The sequence below is a fragment of the Marmota marmota genome, unplaced genomic scaffold (assembly GCF_001458135.2).
Source record: "Marmota marmota marmota unplaced genomic scaffold, marMar, whole genome shotgun sequence".
In the NCBI taxonomy this organism is placed as follows: Eukaryota; Metazoa; Chordata; class Mammalia; order Rodentia; family Sciuridae; genus Marmota; species Marmota marmota.
In genome coordinates this window covers 1,643,372-1,662,206 of record NW_025999928.1, presented here as the reverse complement: position 1 = coordinate 1,662,206, position 18,835 = coordinate 1,643,372, and the positions used below count along the sequence as shown (strand labels likewise).

At 37.9% G+C, this 18,835-nt stretch overlaps 1 protein-coding gene across 5 annotated transcripts in view; it reads right to left on the bottom strand.

The window, feature by feature from the left end:
* Positions 1 to 18,835, bottom strand: part of Ntrk2 (neurotrophic receptor tyrosine kinase 2) — a 369,930-nt gene that overhangs the window by 136,784 nt on the left and 214,311 nt on the right. The window contains exon 14 of one of the 5 annotated variants that reach the window (XM_048800438.1): positions 16,473 to 17,114. The exons of the other annotated variants lie outside the window; for them this stretch is intronic. Within the exon in view, the coding sequence (XP_048656395.1) occupies positions 17,086 to 17,114 (29 nt within the window). The 3' untranslated portion in view covers positions 16,473 to 17,085. Of the gene's footprint in view, positions 1 to 16,472; positions 17,115 to 18,835 lie in introns of those variants that run through there. 5 annotated transcript variants of the gene reach the window in all.

Genomic DNA, 18,835 nt, shown 5'->3' with positions numbered 1-18,835 from the left:
CCTGGGCACCAGGCATAAGTTCTCAGGTGGCTTTGAGGCTGTAGAACTTAGGTTTGAGACTCTTCTCTGCCACTTTCTGCCTGGACTGTGAATATGTTACTTAAACTCTTCAAGTGTCACTTCCCTTATCCATAATAAATTACCTAAAGGTGAAGTTTGATGAGATCATTGTGTATAGAAATACTTAGCACAGGGTAAGTCTCAAAAAAAAAAAAAAAAGATTTTTTTTCCAGAATTGGGTAATTTCTGTCAATGCATATCTCTCATGTGTGAACACAAGAATTACATTTTCTTGCATTGTTAGTCCTGACTCACTTTTAACTACATTAGTAATTATTTGAAAAGTAATGAATTTGAGTTTGTTTTGTTTTTTGTTCTACTTTGTGGTTTTTCAAGAAGTCCTGTACCTTAAAAAATAGGCTTTGTCATTTCTTGCAACATTTATTAAAATACAAATATTTTTGTATTTTAAATTTGGTTATAGCTTTAATATGTTTTAGTGGTGTATTTTAAGGGCATCATTTTCTTAGTCATCACTAGTGTATTAGTCCACTAATCAAATGGGACAGAAAATAAAATCACGAGATCCTTTTGTCTATGTAATGTCAGAAAAATAATTTATATCCTCAACTAACACTAACCAATCATCTTTCCCTTAAGAAAAATAGTTGACCCAACACTTCTATAGTTTTAAATTTAAGGGATTTTTCCCCACTGAGAGCCAAGCCAAAAAGTTAAAATCTATATAACAAAGCAAAGCTGAGAATGGATGCTGCTGTCCCATTGGAGATGGTAGTGTGGTTTTGCTCTTAAATGTCCCTAAAGTCACATGTGCTAAAGGTTTGGTCCCCAGATGATGGCACTGCTGGGAGATGATGGAGCCTGTAGGAGGTGGGGCCCATGGAAGGACATTAAGTCATTGGGTGTGTGCCCTTGAAGTGGCCCTTGAAGCCCCTTCCTCTTTGTCTTTGTTTCTTGGCTTCTCTAATGTGAGCATTTTCCTCTGCCACATGCTTCTGCTACCTCACCACTGGCCCAAAAGCAATGGGGCCAAGTGGCCATGAACCCAAGTGGCCATGAACCCAAGTGGCCATGAACTCCTGAAACCATGAGCCAGCCCAAATAATCTGTTTCTCTTTTTAGGTTGATTATCTCAGGTGCTTTGTCCCAGATGGCTAACAGATAAAGTCCCTGGAGACAATGATGGTCAGAAAAGGAAATAGCATCTTGGGCCACTCTCTGGACTTAAACTTAACCATTACTATATTTGGTCTTGCTGCATGAAGAATACAATATAGCATACAATCAAACTCCAGTAAGGCTGCCTAAAATGTGCTTGGATGTCAAATCATTTTCTTCTTGAAACTCACATCACTTGGCTCCTAGACCTTAACTAGCTGTCATAAATGATGTTAGAGTATCATTTTTTAATTCCTTGGAAGGCATGAAACTTCTGCAGGGGCTCCTTAATTCCTTGCTAGTCACTTAGAGGTGAGCAAGTCTCAAGGCCGTAGGCCAGGTTCCCTCCAGGGGAGGATATAGGCTGATGGGAGATAACCTTAGGTCAACCCCTAAAAATTCCTTGACCCTGAAAACTGACCTATATAAAGTACCTGGATAGAGGGGATAAGAAGAAAAGGAGCAATATACCTACACTTGGTTACAAAATGCCAGTTTGAGCTTTTGCAAGAACCACTTAAATTTCCTGAAATATTATAAATTCTCCTGAAATAAAATGCATGAGAAAGTGCCTCAAGTCATTGATTTTTTTTTTCTTTTTTGGATGAACCACATATCTTCCGCCCAAGCAAAACTTATTCTTGGGAACAGAGTTCAAGCCCACGCTGAATCTTATCTTTTGTTCCAACCCCACACTTGTTTTACCCTCAGTGAGTTTCGGCAGAAACTGATAGCTAATGCTTTTCATTAAGCCAGTCAAGAAAAATTGCTTACCAGGGTTCACTCCTTCATCAGCCTAATCACACCCATTCACTGTTCCTTTCATATAGACATTTCAAATTCCAACTCAGAGACACACACCACCCAAGAGACATCTGCTTCCTGGCTCCCTCGTCTCCTTTTCATCTTCCCTGGTGAAAAGTACACGGCAGTCCAGAAAACACAAGCTAAGCGAAATCTAGAAGTGAGAACCAATTTTAAGCTGCTGAGAGGTCAAGCCAAGAAGAAAACATTGAGAGAAAGGTAAGAGGAGAAGGTGGAGTAAAAAGAAAGACAAGGGTCTCGTCATTTGATTTATCCAAGAAAAGGCTTTTGTCCTACAGACTCTAGTGACAGGCCTCAGATACTGCCATGCAGTGACAGAACAGAAAAATAGCATGTGCACATGGTGCGAAGGGAAAGGCTGTCTGAAGCTGTTCAAGGTGCCAGGTCGAAGTGGAGGATCCAGAGAGTGGCAGTGGCCTCAGATTGAGGTAATAATGTCTGGAGGGACTTTAACAACCAAGCCTTGGGAGTGCTGAGGCAGCAACTGCATTTCTCCAAACCATCAAGTGTTGGGCATTCAATCAATAAATGGGCAAAGGGGCACTTCACAGAAGAAATATGAACGATCAACAAATATATTTAAAAAATTCAACATCTCTAGCAATTAGAGAAATGCAAGTTAAAACCACACTGAGATTCCATCTCACTCCAATCAGAACAGCAATTATCAAGAATACAAGTAACAATAAATGTTGGCAAGGGTGTGGGGAAAAGGTACACTCATACATTGTTGGTGGGACTGCAAATTGATGCAACCACTCTGGAAAGCATGGTACTATACCATTTGACCCAGTTATCCCATTCCTCAGTATATACTCAAAGGACTTAAAATCAGCATACTATAGTGACACAGACAGATTAATGTTTACAGCAGCTCAATTCATAAAAAACTAAGCTATGGAACTAACCTAGGAAACCTTAAATAGAGAAATGGATAAAGAAAATGTGGTACATATGCATAATGGGATATTACTCAGCCATAAAGAAGAATGAAATTATGGCATTTGTCAGTAAATGGATGGAGATGGAGACTATCATACTAAGTGAAATAAACCAATTCCAAAAAATCAAAGGCTGAATGTTCTTTCTGATATGTGGATACTAACACACAATAAAGGAGGAGGGAAGAATAGAAGTTCATTGGGTTAGATAAAGGGGAATGAAGGGAAGGGAGCAGGGATGGAATAGGAAAGACAATAGAATGAACTAGAAATAACTTTCCTTTGTTCATATATGAATGTAACAGTGTAACTCCACATCATGTAGAACCACAAGAATGGAAAGGTGTACTCAATGTATAATAATAATAATATGTCAAAATATATTCTATTGTCATGTACATCTAAAATGAATAAATAAGAAAGAAGCAAAAATTTGGGGCATTCAGGAGGTGGATGACCAACAGCTCATGAGCTTTGGAAGCAATTTCCCATGGGTTCATAGTCCAAACTGAAATTTTGTCTTCAAAGCAAAGTACAGAAATACAAGTTTAATTCCATGAAGTATTATGACCATAGCTTTAGCTCTAAGGTAATTTCTCTGTATGGAAATAACTGCTTAGTTGAGTCCACATCAAATTTTTCATCACAGTAACATTTATTTATGAAAATATGCAGTTGACCTAATGAGCTGAAATCCCATTTTCTGTCTACAGTTGTTCTCTAGGATCCGAAGTTCTCTGCTTTCTTCTAACTCACTAGTCAGAGGAAACTTGGTGAATGAAACACAGAGTTCTTTAAGCCTGAGATAGGGAAACCAGTTTTGAACACTGGATTTCAATATATCTCATAGGAAACAGTTTCTCCTTGTCTCCTTCTTTTCCAAAGTTGCCCAAACTAAGTACATTTATTATTGCAGGTTAAGAATTTCCCATGTGCTCTACAGGATACTTCTCAGGTTTACTAAAAGCAAAAAAGTTATCCTACTTCAAGTTTGTTTTACATGTACTCAATTTATCACAGCTCAAACACCAGATGTGGTTCACATTTAAATTGTGTCTTTAATATAAATATCGAAGGCTGCTGAAACCACGTGTAGATTATAGCCATTTTTCAATAGCTGGAGACCATGTTTCAAGGTCTTGACCTCGTGATTTAGCACTCAGTTCTTTTAGTGATTTGTCATTTGAATCCCATTTTTGAAGGATCATTAGAAAATAGGCATTTGGTTTTTCAAATTTCTAATTAATAAAGCCATGCCAAATAATTTCTATACACCTAGATCACAGATTGCAGACCGAGTAGCTTGGAGGGGCCTCAGTGATCATCTCTACCCAGAGAGTTATATAGTACCAGGTAGTCCAGAAAACACTACATCTTCCTACAGTTCTAGCAAAGAGTAAGCAAAAAGACAGACTTTTCCATTGGTTTCTCTGCCCCTTGAGCACATTTGGTTCACATATTACATGTTCTACATTTTGTTTAGTGACTTTATCTTTTATTTTCAGAAAAAAATATGGATTCTGAGAAACACAAATAATAGTGTGGCTGCAAAATACCCTGATTGCACTGATAGATATTAAATAAAGGAAATATCTAAAATCACTCTTACTGGCACTACACAAAGTCTAATTGGAGTTCAGTGTCTATGATAAATAGTGTCTAAGAAATTGCTTAAGCATCATAAGCATTATGAGAAGGCCACAGTTTTTATTAAACACTGAAAATCACATTTTTCCCAGTGGTTGTATTGCAAGATAATGAACTCTACAAGTGGCAACAGAGATGCAAATTCAATTTTGCACAAGACTCACAAAATGCCATGATATATTATGCCGATGGAGACAGAGCCCTCGTCTAGACAAAATGCAAAAATCTCCTCGTGTTCAGTAAATGTGTATAATTAGGAAAATATGAAGAGCAGCTAATCATCAGTATTGCATGCATGTCTGTATCTCCAATACTGGATTTAAAAATTTCTAGTTCAAAGTTGGAGCTCACTCTTGTGGGTTTCAAGTTCTACCTTTTCGGTTTTCAAAAGGACTATTGGTGTTTGTGAAATTAGAAGCCACCTTAATCAAGTCTAGGAATTTTGTAGCTCTTCCTTAAATTTTCCTCTTTCTACAGAGTGACATGCTAGGGTTTTAATTTATAAGAGCAGGTTTTGTTATACAAATAAGCAGACACTGTCTGGGGACAAAATTGAAGCAGCTCTGATAGTTTTATTAATTTATTTGATTTACTTCTGGTTTCTCTTACCCTATCTTATTTATGTCAAAGTAAGTTGAAGCAGAATTCATTATGTGGTGAAATGTAATTTGAACACTTTTTATTGGAACATGATGATTCAATCATTTCTCTCTGTAAGTCCCATTATTTCTTCTTACATTATTTTGCAGAGATCAAATCATATAAGATGAAGTTCTGAAAGAAACTTAAGAATTTACTGGGAGGGATGAAATAATATCCCAATAATTTCTTATACTATGAAATCTAAGCCATACAATAATTAACATTTCCAATAACTTTGTGTTATATGATAGCATATTTTCTTGAAGAAAATCATCTGCATTAGTGAACTTGACTTTCTTTTTAGTAAACTTTTGATGGAACTGTAATTTCTAACCATTCTGATTCATAATTGGATGAAGCATTAAGCCTAACCTGATCCAGTTTGGGCATTTCTGCCTATTGTTGATTATGTGCTTTACAAAATTTCCCAGATTTGTACCAGGTCTTTTTCTCTTCAAACTGAAGGGTTTAGGAGTTTTGTGTTTTAGTAACTTAATGAAATGTTAATAAAAATATAAATAAGTGGATATTCATCTCAACTGCTATGTATTGACACTAAACACACAGAATCCTGAACCTATAAATGGATCAAGTTACCAAAGTTCTTTCCCAGATTGACTATTTAGAAATGACAGCTAATTCCTCATGGAGATATTACACTTGTGACAAGACTGTCTCTTAAATGTCTTCCCTGTGCTATTCTCCAGATCACAATTCCTATGCACCGACCATCATGAGTGACCTATTTGCATGTTTAGAAACCTGTAAGAGCTAAATGAAGACCAAATACAATAGCCAGACATCGGCACAAAAGGAAAGTCAGGAAAATCTCAACAACTGCAGTACAAGCTTATTCCAGGGAGCTTGCCTCCTCATCTCACCCACTTTGATGGTCCTTCCAGAAGGATACCTCCCCCAGTGGGTGTGGCCTGGAGCAGTCATCTCCAAATTCTAACATGCATCTGAATTATGGGGGAATTTATAGCAATGCAGGTTCTCTGGCCTCACCATTAGGCACTCATGAATTTAATATATATTGGTTGAGATTTGGGTATTTGACTCTTAGAAAGAATCTCTAGTTATTATTGCATACACAAACAAACATATACAAACACACAAAAGAACAATAGGTACTCCACAATGAGGGATACAAGTCCAAAAACTTAACCTTGCTGATTTCTGTCATTAGCAGATTGTCTATCTAGAATATAGAAGATTAAGGGTAAGAAGACACAGGTCTACTCTTATGATGCTGTTCCAAGATTTGATGGGTATTCAAGAAGCAATAAGCTGGGTATAGCCACAAACAAAAAGCCACAAGGTGACTTTCTACCATCACCTTCCAAAGCTATAGAGCTACCATTGGTTGGCCCTCCATTAAAAATGAGAGCCTGAGACACTGGCTTTTACCATTTGGGATCATTTTCTACCATGTTGTTAACCACTGTTTAGAGTAAACAGATCATACACTATGGGAAGAAATTTTAGGATTTAAATTATGAGCAAAACAAACAAAAAAATTGCAGATAACATCATCTCATTGGCTAAGTTAGCTAAATTTTCAATGTAAATTGCCTCAGATTCACTGTGGGTCAGTGTTGTGTGTTGGGGTAAGCATGAAAGAAGGCTGGCTAGATGGCTAGATAAAGAGAGATGGGCACTAGTTTAGAATGTGCATTAGAGAATGGGCTCTGAAGTCAGACTTCCAGGTTCAAATCATAGTCCTTCTGCCTATTAGCTACATGTTCTTGGGCAAGTTGCTTAAACTTTCTGTGCTTTATTTATTCTTCTGTGTGATTAAAGCCACAAGTAAGACTGATTACATAGGGCTATTGTAGAAGTTAAATGAGATCTATATACATATATAAAAATGCATTGTACAGTGGCTAGCCTATACTAATAATAAATATTTGTTGTTATTATTATTGTGTTATATAATTAAGCATTGGTGCTGACCCTCAGAAAACAATTTCCTAGCTTCCTGGCTAAGTTTTTTTTTTTTTTTAATGCTAAATTAATGAACACGTATTTTTGGAGTCTAGGCCTTGATTCTTTCAAAAATCATCATCAGTCCCCAGAAAGAAGCCATGTGACACACCTAAGGGAGTTAATCCCTAAACTCCTTGCTCTTTATCTGGAAACTTCTGAGTTTCTTTTTGATAACAAGCTCCTCAAACATCTTCCCAAGTATCCTTTTCGTGAACTTTGAGCTTCAGATCCTCCCAGAGACCACTGCTTTCAGGTCACTGATGGTATACTCTATTCTAGTTTTTCCAAAATTTCTCTGCTTTTGTATTCATGTTTTTATTCTTTTTGGATTTCTTCTAGAATCGTCTATGTTGTTCTTGTTGCTAATCCTTCTCCAAAAAAAAAAAAGTCACCCTTAAAACTTCAACATGAGGGCTCTGAGAGATTATTTTTTCAAAAACCAAAATATAAAGCATTGTCAAACCTAAAATGCAATTTACAAAACCATACAGGAGAATTTTCAAAATATAAATGACATGGAAACTGGACTAGAATGGAAAAACTAGCTTCAAATTAAAGAGAACAGATATGGCCTTTGTGGGGAGGTGATATGCAATTGGAATAGAAAGATGGGCTACCTTCTGTTCCTCTAAGAGTCGTAGGCAAATTGAACTTGTTAGCCACACCTGGAGTTCATTGATGTAGAAATGTATTCCCACCCCCAAAGCTACAGTAAGATGACATGGAGTAGATAAAATCATCCACTGACTTGTTTCTTTAGTTGTTCGCCACCTATTTATTATGCACCTACAATGTTCTAGGCACCGTTCTAAGAGCTGATGATGCCAAAACACTTGTTTGCTCATTGGCCGTCCATGATTAAGAAATTACAAAATTGTCAATAAGTAATTATTTCCATATGCAATTTTCAATATCACTCAGTTACTACTGCCACTGAATTCCCGGTAAGACGTGACTTCCTGATTACACATTCATCATCTGACAGAGACATATGACTATATATGCTGAGCCTAATCTGAACTTTCATTCCCATCCCTTCTGCCTCCTCCCCATTCTGCAGTTTCATTGTTAAAGGTCCCAGAGAATCTTATTAGTCAGAGATGTGTTTTATTTCATCTCAATGGGAAAATTTCCATACTGGCAAATGTATCTAGATACATGGAAAAACACACACAGCCTCCGCCCCAGGGGAAGCAAAGTACTCATCCAATTCTCTTTGGAAATATTTCAGTCCCTTCTCTCTGAAGTCTCATTCTAATTAGTCTCTCCAAGCTGCTCTCCGACTGCACCTCCACGACCCCAAACAGCTGCCCAAACTCTGCAGCTTGGTGCTGATACATGCACTGAGGTGTAGGGCAGCTTGGAAATCTCTAGTAAATAGTGTCTTGATTGTGCTCTTATTTGTCTCCATGGACTTTGAACTGCAATTGAATAATTCAGATCTCAAACTCTGGTCTCTTTTAAGTTATCAAGATCATTAAGAGAATAGACATGGGGTCAGAAAAGAATTATTCATTTTGGATAAACTCCCCATCCTAACTTAAATGAACTTCCCAAGCCCAATAAAGACTTGTCATTTGACATTTTTGGAGAACACATGTTACTCTATCCAAATACTAATAATACGAGGCATTGGTCACACAGACAAATCTGTGTAAGCATATGTGCATGTCACCATGTCAAAAACATCAGCTCCTTGATATTCCCTGACTTTACAAAGCTTCTAGAAAGATGTTTATCAGTGTCAATTCATGTTTATTTTTAACAGACTCGCTAAAGATCTACAAAAATTTTGACCCCTTTCAGTGACACAGTTTGGAAATATGAACCTTTCCATGGAAAATGGAAGAATGAGGTATAGAGAGTAATCAAGAGAAGTTGTCTGTCCTCTGAGATACTTACAAGATTGGTAACAATATTGGTTCCCTATAGAACGATGGTGAGAAGGCATTATTAGCCATCTGTCTGGAATAGGATAAGCAGGACAGGTGCTGTGAATCTTCAACCCTCACAGATTGCCTAGGAAAACTCAGTAAACCTGTGCACTCCAACATGTTTCTGAAAACACTTGGCTCTCTCTGAACTCTGTCATAGAAAGACAGATATCAAGTTCACCTAGGAAATTTGAGATGCTAATCTCAGAGGAGTGAAGTCACTCAATAAAGAGTCCAAGGTCTATAGTATAGGACGTTTTTTTCTAGGAATTTTTTCAGAAATAAAACCAAGAAAAAAAAGGGAAAAAAAATTTTTGGCAGTAAAAGGGAAGGAGGATTTTATATTATTTTAGTTAACAAGAAATGAAACAAGGGTTTATTATTTATGATGATTTAGTGCTTTGATAAAGAGGGAAAAACATCACTGCCACACTAGTGAATCTGTGTCAACCATTGCACCACAGGGGTCCTGAGGCTTGCTGACTGTCTTGTCTTCCCCAGTGTTAAGTTCATTACCCAGGCTGGCATTCCCCAGCCTTCACATCTGAGGATGACTACCCTCTAGCATACTTCCATAAACCTGGAGAAACGTAATACCAACACTACAATTCATCTTGCAGGGTTAGAAAATTGCTAGATATTAATTTTGTACAAGATGTGCAGCAGCACTAGGCTAGAAAGAGCCCTGATTTCCAAGGGACCTGAAATAGAAACTTAGCCATGTGTTAGGAGTATAATTTGAATTTGTTCACTGTCATGCTAATCTTTCTGGGCCTTGGTTTTCTCCTCTGGGAACAGATAAATAATATCTGTGCTGCAACATTGATAAGGACTTTTTAAATGTGAAAATATAATCCATGTGATCTGGCATATAAAAGACATTGCACACAAGTTGCTTAAAAATAGTGAATGCAGACATTACAAAAGGGACTCATGGCATTAAGAACTAGGCTGAGTGAAAACAGACTATTTTAAATCACAATTGTTGCATCTCTAAGTTAGCAAATGTAACACTAAACTTCCAAATGTGGGGTAATGAAGCCATATCTAGCAATTTTTTTAAAGAATTTAACTAATTTAAAAATATTTTATACACTATTTCCCCCCTAAATTATTTCTCAAATAGTTGTTTCTCAAATTTACTTACAGGCTCCCCTAACCCTCATATTCTTTTCAAAAGAATCTCCCCCCAACCCAGCCACAAAGCCATGTTTATTTCCTCACTCTGGAGAGTCACATTTTTTAAAAAACATGCAGAGAGAAGATGACGACTGTGCATGTCTCTCAGATAATTCAGTAAACAGCACAGGATGGTTAACGCTGGAGATGCTGAGGCTGGCTGAGCAAACAGGAGACAAGGAATGCATTTGCAGGGGCAGATGAGGAGGGAGTTGAGGAAGAACAATTAGGCCAGGAACACAGGAAGGGAGAGAAGACTGACAGATAATCAGCTCAGCTGTTCATGTATACAAAACTGAGCTTTGCAAAAGCCAGGGGTTTACACAAGATCTGGGCCAGAAGGATTTCTGAGTCTAGACCCAGCTAAGGTAGAGGAGGTGAGATTTTCTCTTTCTGCACAAAATTTAAGGAAATACCCAAAAATTCAGTGGTTGAGTTTAAATAATAGCTTAATATTTTTAAAAAAATATAAATAAATGCAAATATCCATGATAAAAAATATCAGAATTTTAAGGAAAGAACTTGCAGGACTCATCTCACTTACCTTTCTAGCCCTATTGAGATGATGTTGTCTTTATTTATAATGTTCTGATATTTTCATCATAGGTAATTCTCACATTCATATTTTATCTTTTAAAATATTGAATGAGAATGTTATTGATCTTGACGTTGAAATTGTTTGGTACCCCCTTTAAATTCTGTGCTCCGAGTGACTTTATCCTGTGGTCCTACCTACAGGAAGCGGGGGTGGGCTGTGAGAAACCTAGAGTAACGTGTAGGAGCAACTCAGCAACCAATGGAAGTAACTTCTTGGGGATGCTTTGGGTGCTTTGAGGAATCTCAATTTGAATTATGTTCTTAGGTCTAGGCAAGAGTAATTAGAAAAAGACAAAACCAGGCGACAGAGACCACAAATGGATCTGACATTCTTGTCTTTATTGGTATATGTGTTTGGCTCTGAATGATCAACTACAGTACAAATTCCAGAACAACAAATCTCAATTGCAACAACATATCTATAAGACAGTGAGTTCATAGTTCCATTGATCACTCTTACACACATGTGGACCAGCTCTGGAGTTTCTGAACATCATGGGAGAATACAACGCTGGGCTCCACTCTCTTGTATCAAATATGAGAGAGGGACATAAAGGTAAAAAACATTCAGTATCAACAGTGCCCCCTTCCCTATCCCTCCCAGCAGAACTTGGTACAGTCTCAGAGGGCTGACTCCAGCCCAGATGGCAGCAAGGGCAGCCCAGGTAGCAGTGGGGAGGCAGCAGGGTCTCACAGAGAGGATCACAGTAACACCCAGATCTGGAGCCCATTAGCAGAAAGGTCTCCTTGACGAACATAAATCCATGCCCAACCACCCACAATCCTTTCTCTCTAAGTGGACAGAAACCAAGGGGACCATCTGAATTAATCCCTCAATAAAGCAGCCTCCTCCTCACACACCTGTGCTCTTCCTCACATTGGTGCCAAAGGAGGCACAGAGGTTCTCAATAACATAGATCTTCCCAAAGAGAACAAAAAAGCACACCCTGGGATGATAACACCAAGGACAATCCCAATGTATCAACTATTAGACATGAATCTAGCTAGTAACCACTTTAATTAAAAACTTGGTGTATGATGTATAAGAAATAGGAAAATATGCATGATTCAAGAAAAGCATGATTCAGGAAATGAGTGATGATCTTATTCCCTTTACTGTGTGTCCATTGTCTTCCTACTCAAAGTTCAGGAGTTCATAAATCCAAGGCTCAGCTAATCATAACCAATATCTTATTAATAATACGAACATTTCCTCTTTCAAAACAAGTATCTATTGATGAAGGTCAACATAGGACTCCAAGGAACCAAAAACCTTACACATAAAAAGAGGAATTTTATCATCCACTCAAAGACTCTTTAAAGAAATAGAAACACCCTAAAAGTATATCCTCTAACAGTCCTAGGGAAACAAAGAAACAACCCTCTATAACTAAGGCTCAGGCAGCTATACGTATTCATGTTTTTTTTCCTGTGGCTATCAGGAAATGGCATTAATGGAATTAGGAACTAGGAAGAAATGTGATCATTAACAACATAGTTCCTGAATCCTAAGCCATAGGGAAAAGTAGGGAGGATAGGAGAACAAGATGGGCAAAGAAATTTATATTCACGGAAGTAAACCCAGGATAGAGAAAACATGAGACCCATTAGATCAGCTGACTGGGATACTCTACTGATAGAAAGTAAGAATGAGTTCTGCTCCTGGGTATAGAGGCAATGAGAGTCCCTCTATTCCTTGGCAATTGACTGAAGGCCAAGTTACTTGCAGAAGTAAATACTTTTGGACTGATGGGTTGGGCAGAGGTAAGTGTTGGGCATGAAATCATAAAAGGATCTGAAAATCCATCATTCCTGTAGAAAAGCAATTCAACTGGCTGCTCAGTGATGCCATCTCTGCTTATTTTTACAAGCAGACATAGTATGTAATCTCCTCTAATAAAGACATTCCCTGAAGTGGAGACTAGCTATTTTGATATAATTACATAGTGTAAGGCTTTATCCTGTCCTCTCTGTATCAATCACTTTGTTGGAACATTAGGAATATGGCACTCAGTCTAAATGCCATCATTATCTAATAATGAGCTTGGGCTCCACTTTAATGCACCCAAAGGTCAATGGCATGGTTAAATAAATGTGCTAAATAAAAGCAACAGGATAACAAGAATGTTGACATCTACCCACAAACAGTAACTGAGAAGAATCATTGACCACATATAGTAACCAATAAGAATAATACAGAAACTAGGCCTAGATCATTGTTTTCTTTATAGAATTTTTCCCTACCTTTGGTTGACTCATACAAATTTAATCTCTTACAAATCAAAGGAATCTATTTGTTCCGAACTCATTTTTTTAATCTGTCAAACCTAATATTACTCTGCAAAATACCAACATTGACATACTATTGAATGCCGTGTTATTAATAGAGGTCCCCTTGCCAGAATCCTACACTAGGATCAGATGCCTGAAACTGCAAAAGAGGAAGTCTTTTATGATGAAAAATCTGGGGACCTCTGAGCAGCAAACTTCATCAAGTTTATGCAAGGCTGAAGGACTAAAGGTGAACCCTAAGTCATCAGAGGTCTTTTCCCAGTCTGGGGATCCCCAATGGAAGAAAAGGTATCTCTTATATTGGGAAACATAATATGTAACCAACCTGGCCCTTTAAGCTCCAACAGGCTCAGTCCCCTGAAAGGAACTAGATAGCCAGAATGACAAACTGGGAAACAAAAGTGATCAGTGGCTGCAGTTGAGCCACAGTCTGCATTTGGAGTTGTCTACAATGTTGACCCTAAATAAGAGCTGTTAACCTGCCTCATCAGAACAAGGAGGACCTCACATTTCCTGAGACTTCCCAGCTCACAACACAAAGCAAATACGACATGTGAACCGAATGTAACATATCCAGCATGCTTCCTATGGAGTTTCTAATACAATCCATCAAAGGCAAAAATATGAACAAAGCCCAGCATAAATAATAGTAAGGACACATACAGTTCCACTTCCTATTAGAAGATAATAATAGAACATTCATAAAACTAGAGAGCTTTATATCCAAATGACATCTGCAATTATCTCTAATTATTGGGATTACAGGTGATTTTATATAATTTTGTTTTTTACATCATCCAAGTTCTCTACTCTAACTCATAATATTTATTCTTATTTTTAAGTATCTAATTTTAGGGCACCTGAAAGTGTTCTGGGTGATCAAGACTTAATTCTGTCTTATTAGTAAAAATCTTCAGGCCTGTACAAACAAGGGTAATCAACTCATTGTAGTTTGACTGGTTTTAAAATTGAATTTTCACACTGGAGGAATTGCCTCGGTCCTGGGAAAACCAGGATGTGCAGTCACTCTTATATTTTTACTCCCTTTTTCTTCTTGGCCACAAGTCTCATAATTTCTCCTGTCACTCCCACTGAGAGAGCCAAAGGAGCAAAACCATCTTTGTATACATGCTAACCAGGTTGCACAATGAAGTAGTTATCTCCTCAATTCTTTTCTGCCTATTGCATGTTGCAAATTCATCTTACCTGCCTTTCCAGAGTAGGAATAATGATCAAGGAAAAGAGAACCAAAACAAATAAACAAGAAACCACTATCGGGTAGCATTACTGCATTTTAGGAAAGAGAGTCGGCAGAATGCAGAAGCTCAACTATGGCGGGTTATCCTCTTGGGGTGGCAGAATCAGTAAACACTGGAAATCTGCACTTTACAGGGAAGAACCCCACCTAATAGCTGCCATGAAGGGTTGAGCATCACATCCAAAAAATCTTCAATCATGCCCTCTCTATTTAACAGTAGGGAGTGCTCAACTTTTCAAAGCATTTGGATAACAGGAGCTTCTTAGCAACACAAGCAGTTTCTCTACATTTGTATTTGCTGAGCTGGTCCTGGTTCACAATCTGCTGGCACATGCAAGAGTGACCAACCTGAAACCAAAATGGGGTGCAGCTTGATTAGATTCATCCTGCTGGTACACACACTCCAGTTGGGCTGGGCTTTGGGAAACACCCAAAACAAATGTATTAGGATACTTCATCTGCTGGGATGCTTCCAAAACATCACTGATGATTTGGTAAAATTGAACTGAAATGGCTGATGTGTGCAGGATATACAATTCCATCTCGGTTGAGCAATGGTATTCCAGAATAACACTATGGGTGTCTCCCCAATCTAGATCCATATTAATATTTTCTTTTTCAACCATCAACTTTAGGATTGAAGTATTTTCTCCAGGATATCTATGTATCCACAATTGGGTGCTATTTCTTTTTTTGATAACAAATAATATCATCTGGTGGTCAAATGCTAATAACATGATTGTACTTAGTTGTGAATGTGTTTGAAACTGGTTTGCTAGCAATCTTCATCTCAGTGGAGTTTATAACATAGCTTACATTTTAAATGTAATTATGCAGCATGTATTCATTTCCTTTCTTCCAGGGAATGCAAGTTGCTTTTTTAAGCATTATTTGATAGCCTCTTACCATCTCCTTTGGAGTTGAAAGGGAATATAATATCAAATTTCTGTAGCTAGCAATGGGGGACTATGGCACCAAGAGGGAGAAAGAATTGTACTGGGACCTGCAGAATGCCAGCAATGTGCCATGACAGCCCCCATGGGACAAGTTGTCAACCCAGTGTGCCATAAACGAAACAGTTTCTAAGGATCCTAAAATAACTGCATTCTCTCTGCCCCAATGCTCATGCTGGGCAGAATAGGCTTAGCTTATTTTTAAAGTGCAGGCCATGGCCTTCAAAGGCATACAAATAGTTCCCAAAGCAGCTATTATTTGGCCAATTAGATGCTTAGAAGAAAATATATTTTTTGAAAGACAAAATTAAGAGGCAAGGGACAGGAGAAAGTGCTAAAGCAATTGTTTCTACCTGTTTTTGAATCCTATCCCTGGCCACCAAAATGCACCACAGTCATATGATTACACTGAAGTTTGAAGATAACCCTGGGTAACTCTCAGGGCCCTCATTCTTTGATCAAATGAGCTCCTGGGGTCCTGGATATAATTCAGAATTTTTGCTCATGTGTACTCAAAGTGATGTTGCAAATATGTTCAAAACCTCTGCAGCTCTGTGAAAAATATCACCTTCGTTCCCTCCCTTTGTTGGTAACACAATGACCAAGTGGACGTGGCAGTTAAGAGGAGCAGGATGGGAACTCTGTGTGATATTTTCAACTACTATTCAAACACTCACTCTCTTTATAACATCTTATTTCCTTAGTCCTAGCTGGTCTGTGAATCTGTGCTTATCTACATGACTGCCTAATAAGCAGATAACCACACACACACACACACACACACACACACACAATGCCTGGAGAAGTATGGCACACTCTGAAGGAAATCAATAAATATCTATTTCATTGGAAATATAATCAAAGTGGGAAAATGTCAAATGTCTTCATATGCATCTGCCACAGGGAGTTACTTGCCCTAGGTATGCATAGAGGGCATGCTCTGCAAGGACAAACACATACACATACACAGTTAGACACAACTCTAATTGAATTGAGGCCCAAGGCCTAGGATCCTAGCTAATTTACAAGGCTGCTATAGGAAAGACAAAATTTTAGGAATGACAGTAAATCTATGCATATAATGCATTCCCACCCTATAAGAGTCAACCCAAGATTGACAATTTGGGGGGTTTTGCTGGTTATTCATTCATTTGTTTGTTTGTTTGTTTTCCCCGCTCAGAAGGTATGTTTCCATGGCACCCTGTCAAAAACTTTCTCAGCATTCAAGGAGAGGATAGCAACACAGCTGCCTTTTAGCCAACTTTGTGTATCCTACTGGGAAACCACCCCTTTCTGTAAGACGATGAGGTTTTCGGACATGTCTAAACAGACTAGGTGAATTAAAGACCAATTCCAGACTTGATGTTGCTGAGCTCATCAGCTCCATCTTGCCATCCTGATTGATCGAGGAGATGGGTCTATAGTTAAAGTGGCATAGCACTTTGAGGGGTTAGTCATTAGAGCCCACTGCTTTGTCTTGGGAAGGCAACTTCTTGCTTGGCTAGATTATGGAAGCTAAGGAGTGACGTCAAGATGTTGTCTGGCCAGAATTTGCAGATAACCATAGAACTCTTCTCCTCCATCAGGCATGGATTTAGCCTCCTTTAGTTCCTGCAGTGACACAGGAGCCTCCAAATACCAAATTATTATCAGGCGGTCTTGGGGGAACCTCTGGGCCCTGCAATAAAGTAGACAGACTTGCTATTGGAAAGTGCTCGGGAGCAATTCATCCCTGTTCAGATTGCTCTAAAATCCTGCAAATCATCTCTGGACTTGGTAAATGAAAACTGTCACATAACTCCAGATAGTTGTTGTAAAAGTACTTCAGGGATATAATTTATCATCATCTTTCATTGATCTTATGCATCATTTAAAGAAGTCCAATTTGATCATGTCTTTTGCTTGCTTATTATTTTGTTTGTAATGCAAAGCTATGCAAGTATTGAGGCTGTATTACTTTGAACAAGCCACTTCTGAACACCATCTCTAAATGATGTTTATATTACTGATCTTTAAGAATCACAAAAGGTAGTGAAAAATTGACCAAACCTGACTCACACTGATGAATTCATATTATCCCACTTGCAGTTTTAAACCTTCAACCATTCAAATAAAACAATAAACACCTGTTCTCTATGGGGAAAATGGAGTATTTGATACTCTTAGGCCTGGGCTCCACACAGCCTCCACTATTGCACTATTTCTAATGTAGCCTCATTCTCACATTAACCTGCTAGGTCCCTGTAAGTAATTGAGTTTCTCAAACCTGGCCTGCCTTAGTGCCTGTCACATGATATATTGTGATTATTCCATGATATAACTACTGGACCTCTACAGTGACATTCCCTGAGGACAGGGAATGTGCCATCATTAATGACTGAATCTCTAGTTCCTAATAGTATAAAAGTATTATAGGTAATCAATAGCTATTTATCCAATGGAAATTCAGCATCTAAATTAGATTCTTATAATTTAGTGAAATGAGCCAGAGATCATAAAGCATATGCTGGAGATCAGGCATATATTCTAAAGTCAATATATTGGAATTACTTATAGCTTTGGGAAAGAGATGTAAATTGCTGGTTTGTGGCCCAAACCTCTGATAGATCAACAAGGATGAAGGTGATATACTATCCACATGACATGAGAAAGGTTCTAAACTGTCTCTTGATATCTTTTTTTTTTTTTTCAGATATCATCTGTGCAACTTCTTGGAAGAGTCTCTCTTGAAAGTTATTTAGAAGTTAATTGATTTAAAATATTCAACAAGAATCACCTAAATGAAAGCTAAACTCTCAAAATTTCATGGACCAATAGCAACAGATCCCTCTGCATTACCAGTCCATGCATTTTACAGTGTTTTAATTTCTGGATGACTATGAGCATATGTACAGAAAGAATTCTTTTTGTTAAAAGTTGATTTCTGCTAAAACAAAGTTCTCTAAATCAGTTTAAATCGGGTGATGCGTTGTTAAAAGCATGTTTAATAAATAAACTACTGTGTGGGTAAGTTTGCTAGGAATAAAGCCAATGTAAAGGGCTGTGAGTCATGTTTACTTGTTAGAAGTTGGCTAGTGATTAGTATCTGAGTACTGGATTGCCACCTCTGGTCAACCTCTGGCCACAATCAAAGGCACAGAATGTTACATGCTATGAAAGAATGCTTCCACAGATAAAGTAGCTGCTTCCCAGAAGCTTATAGACTAACCCATGCAAGACTACAAAAACACGTGCACAAGGTGGTCCTCCTCAGAACAACAGGCAACAGGTACATTGAAGATAAATGAAAAAAAAAAAGTACAGAGTAAAGAATGACATTTACGGAAGGGTAAAAGGAAAAGGAAAAGGAGAAAGGTAAATTTCTTCTTCATTCCTACCTCTTTGAAAAGAATATGATAT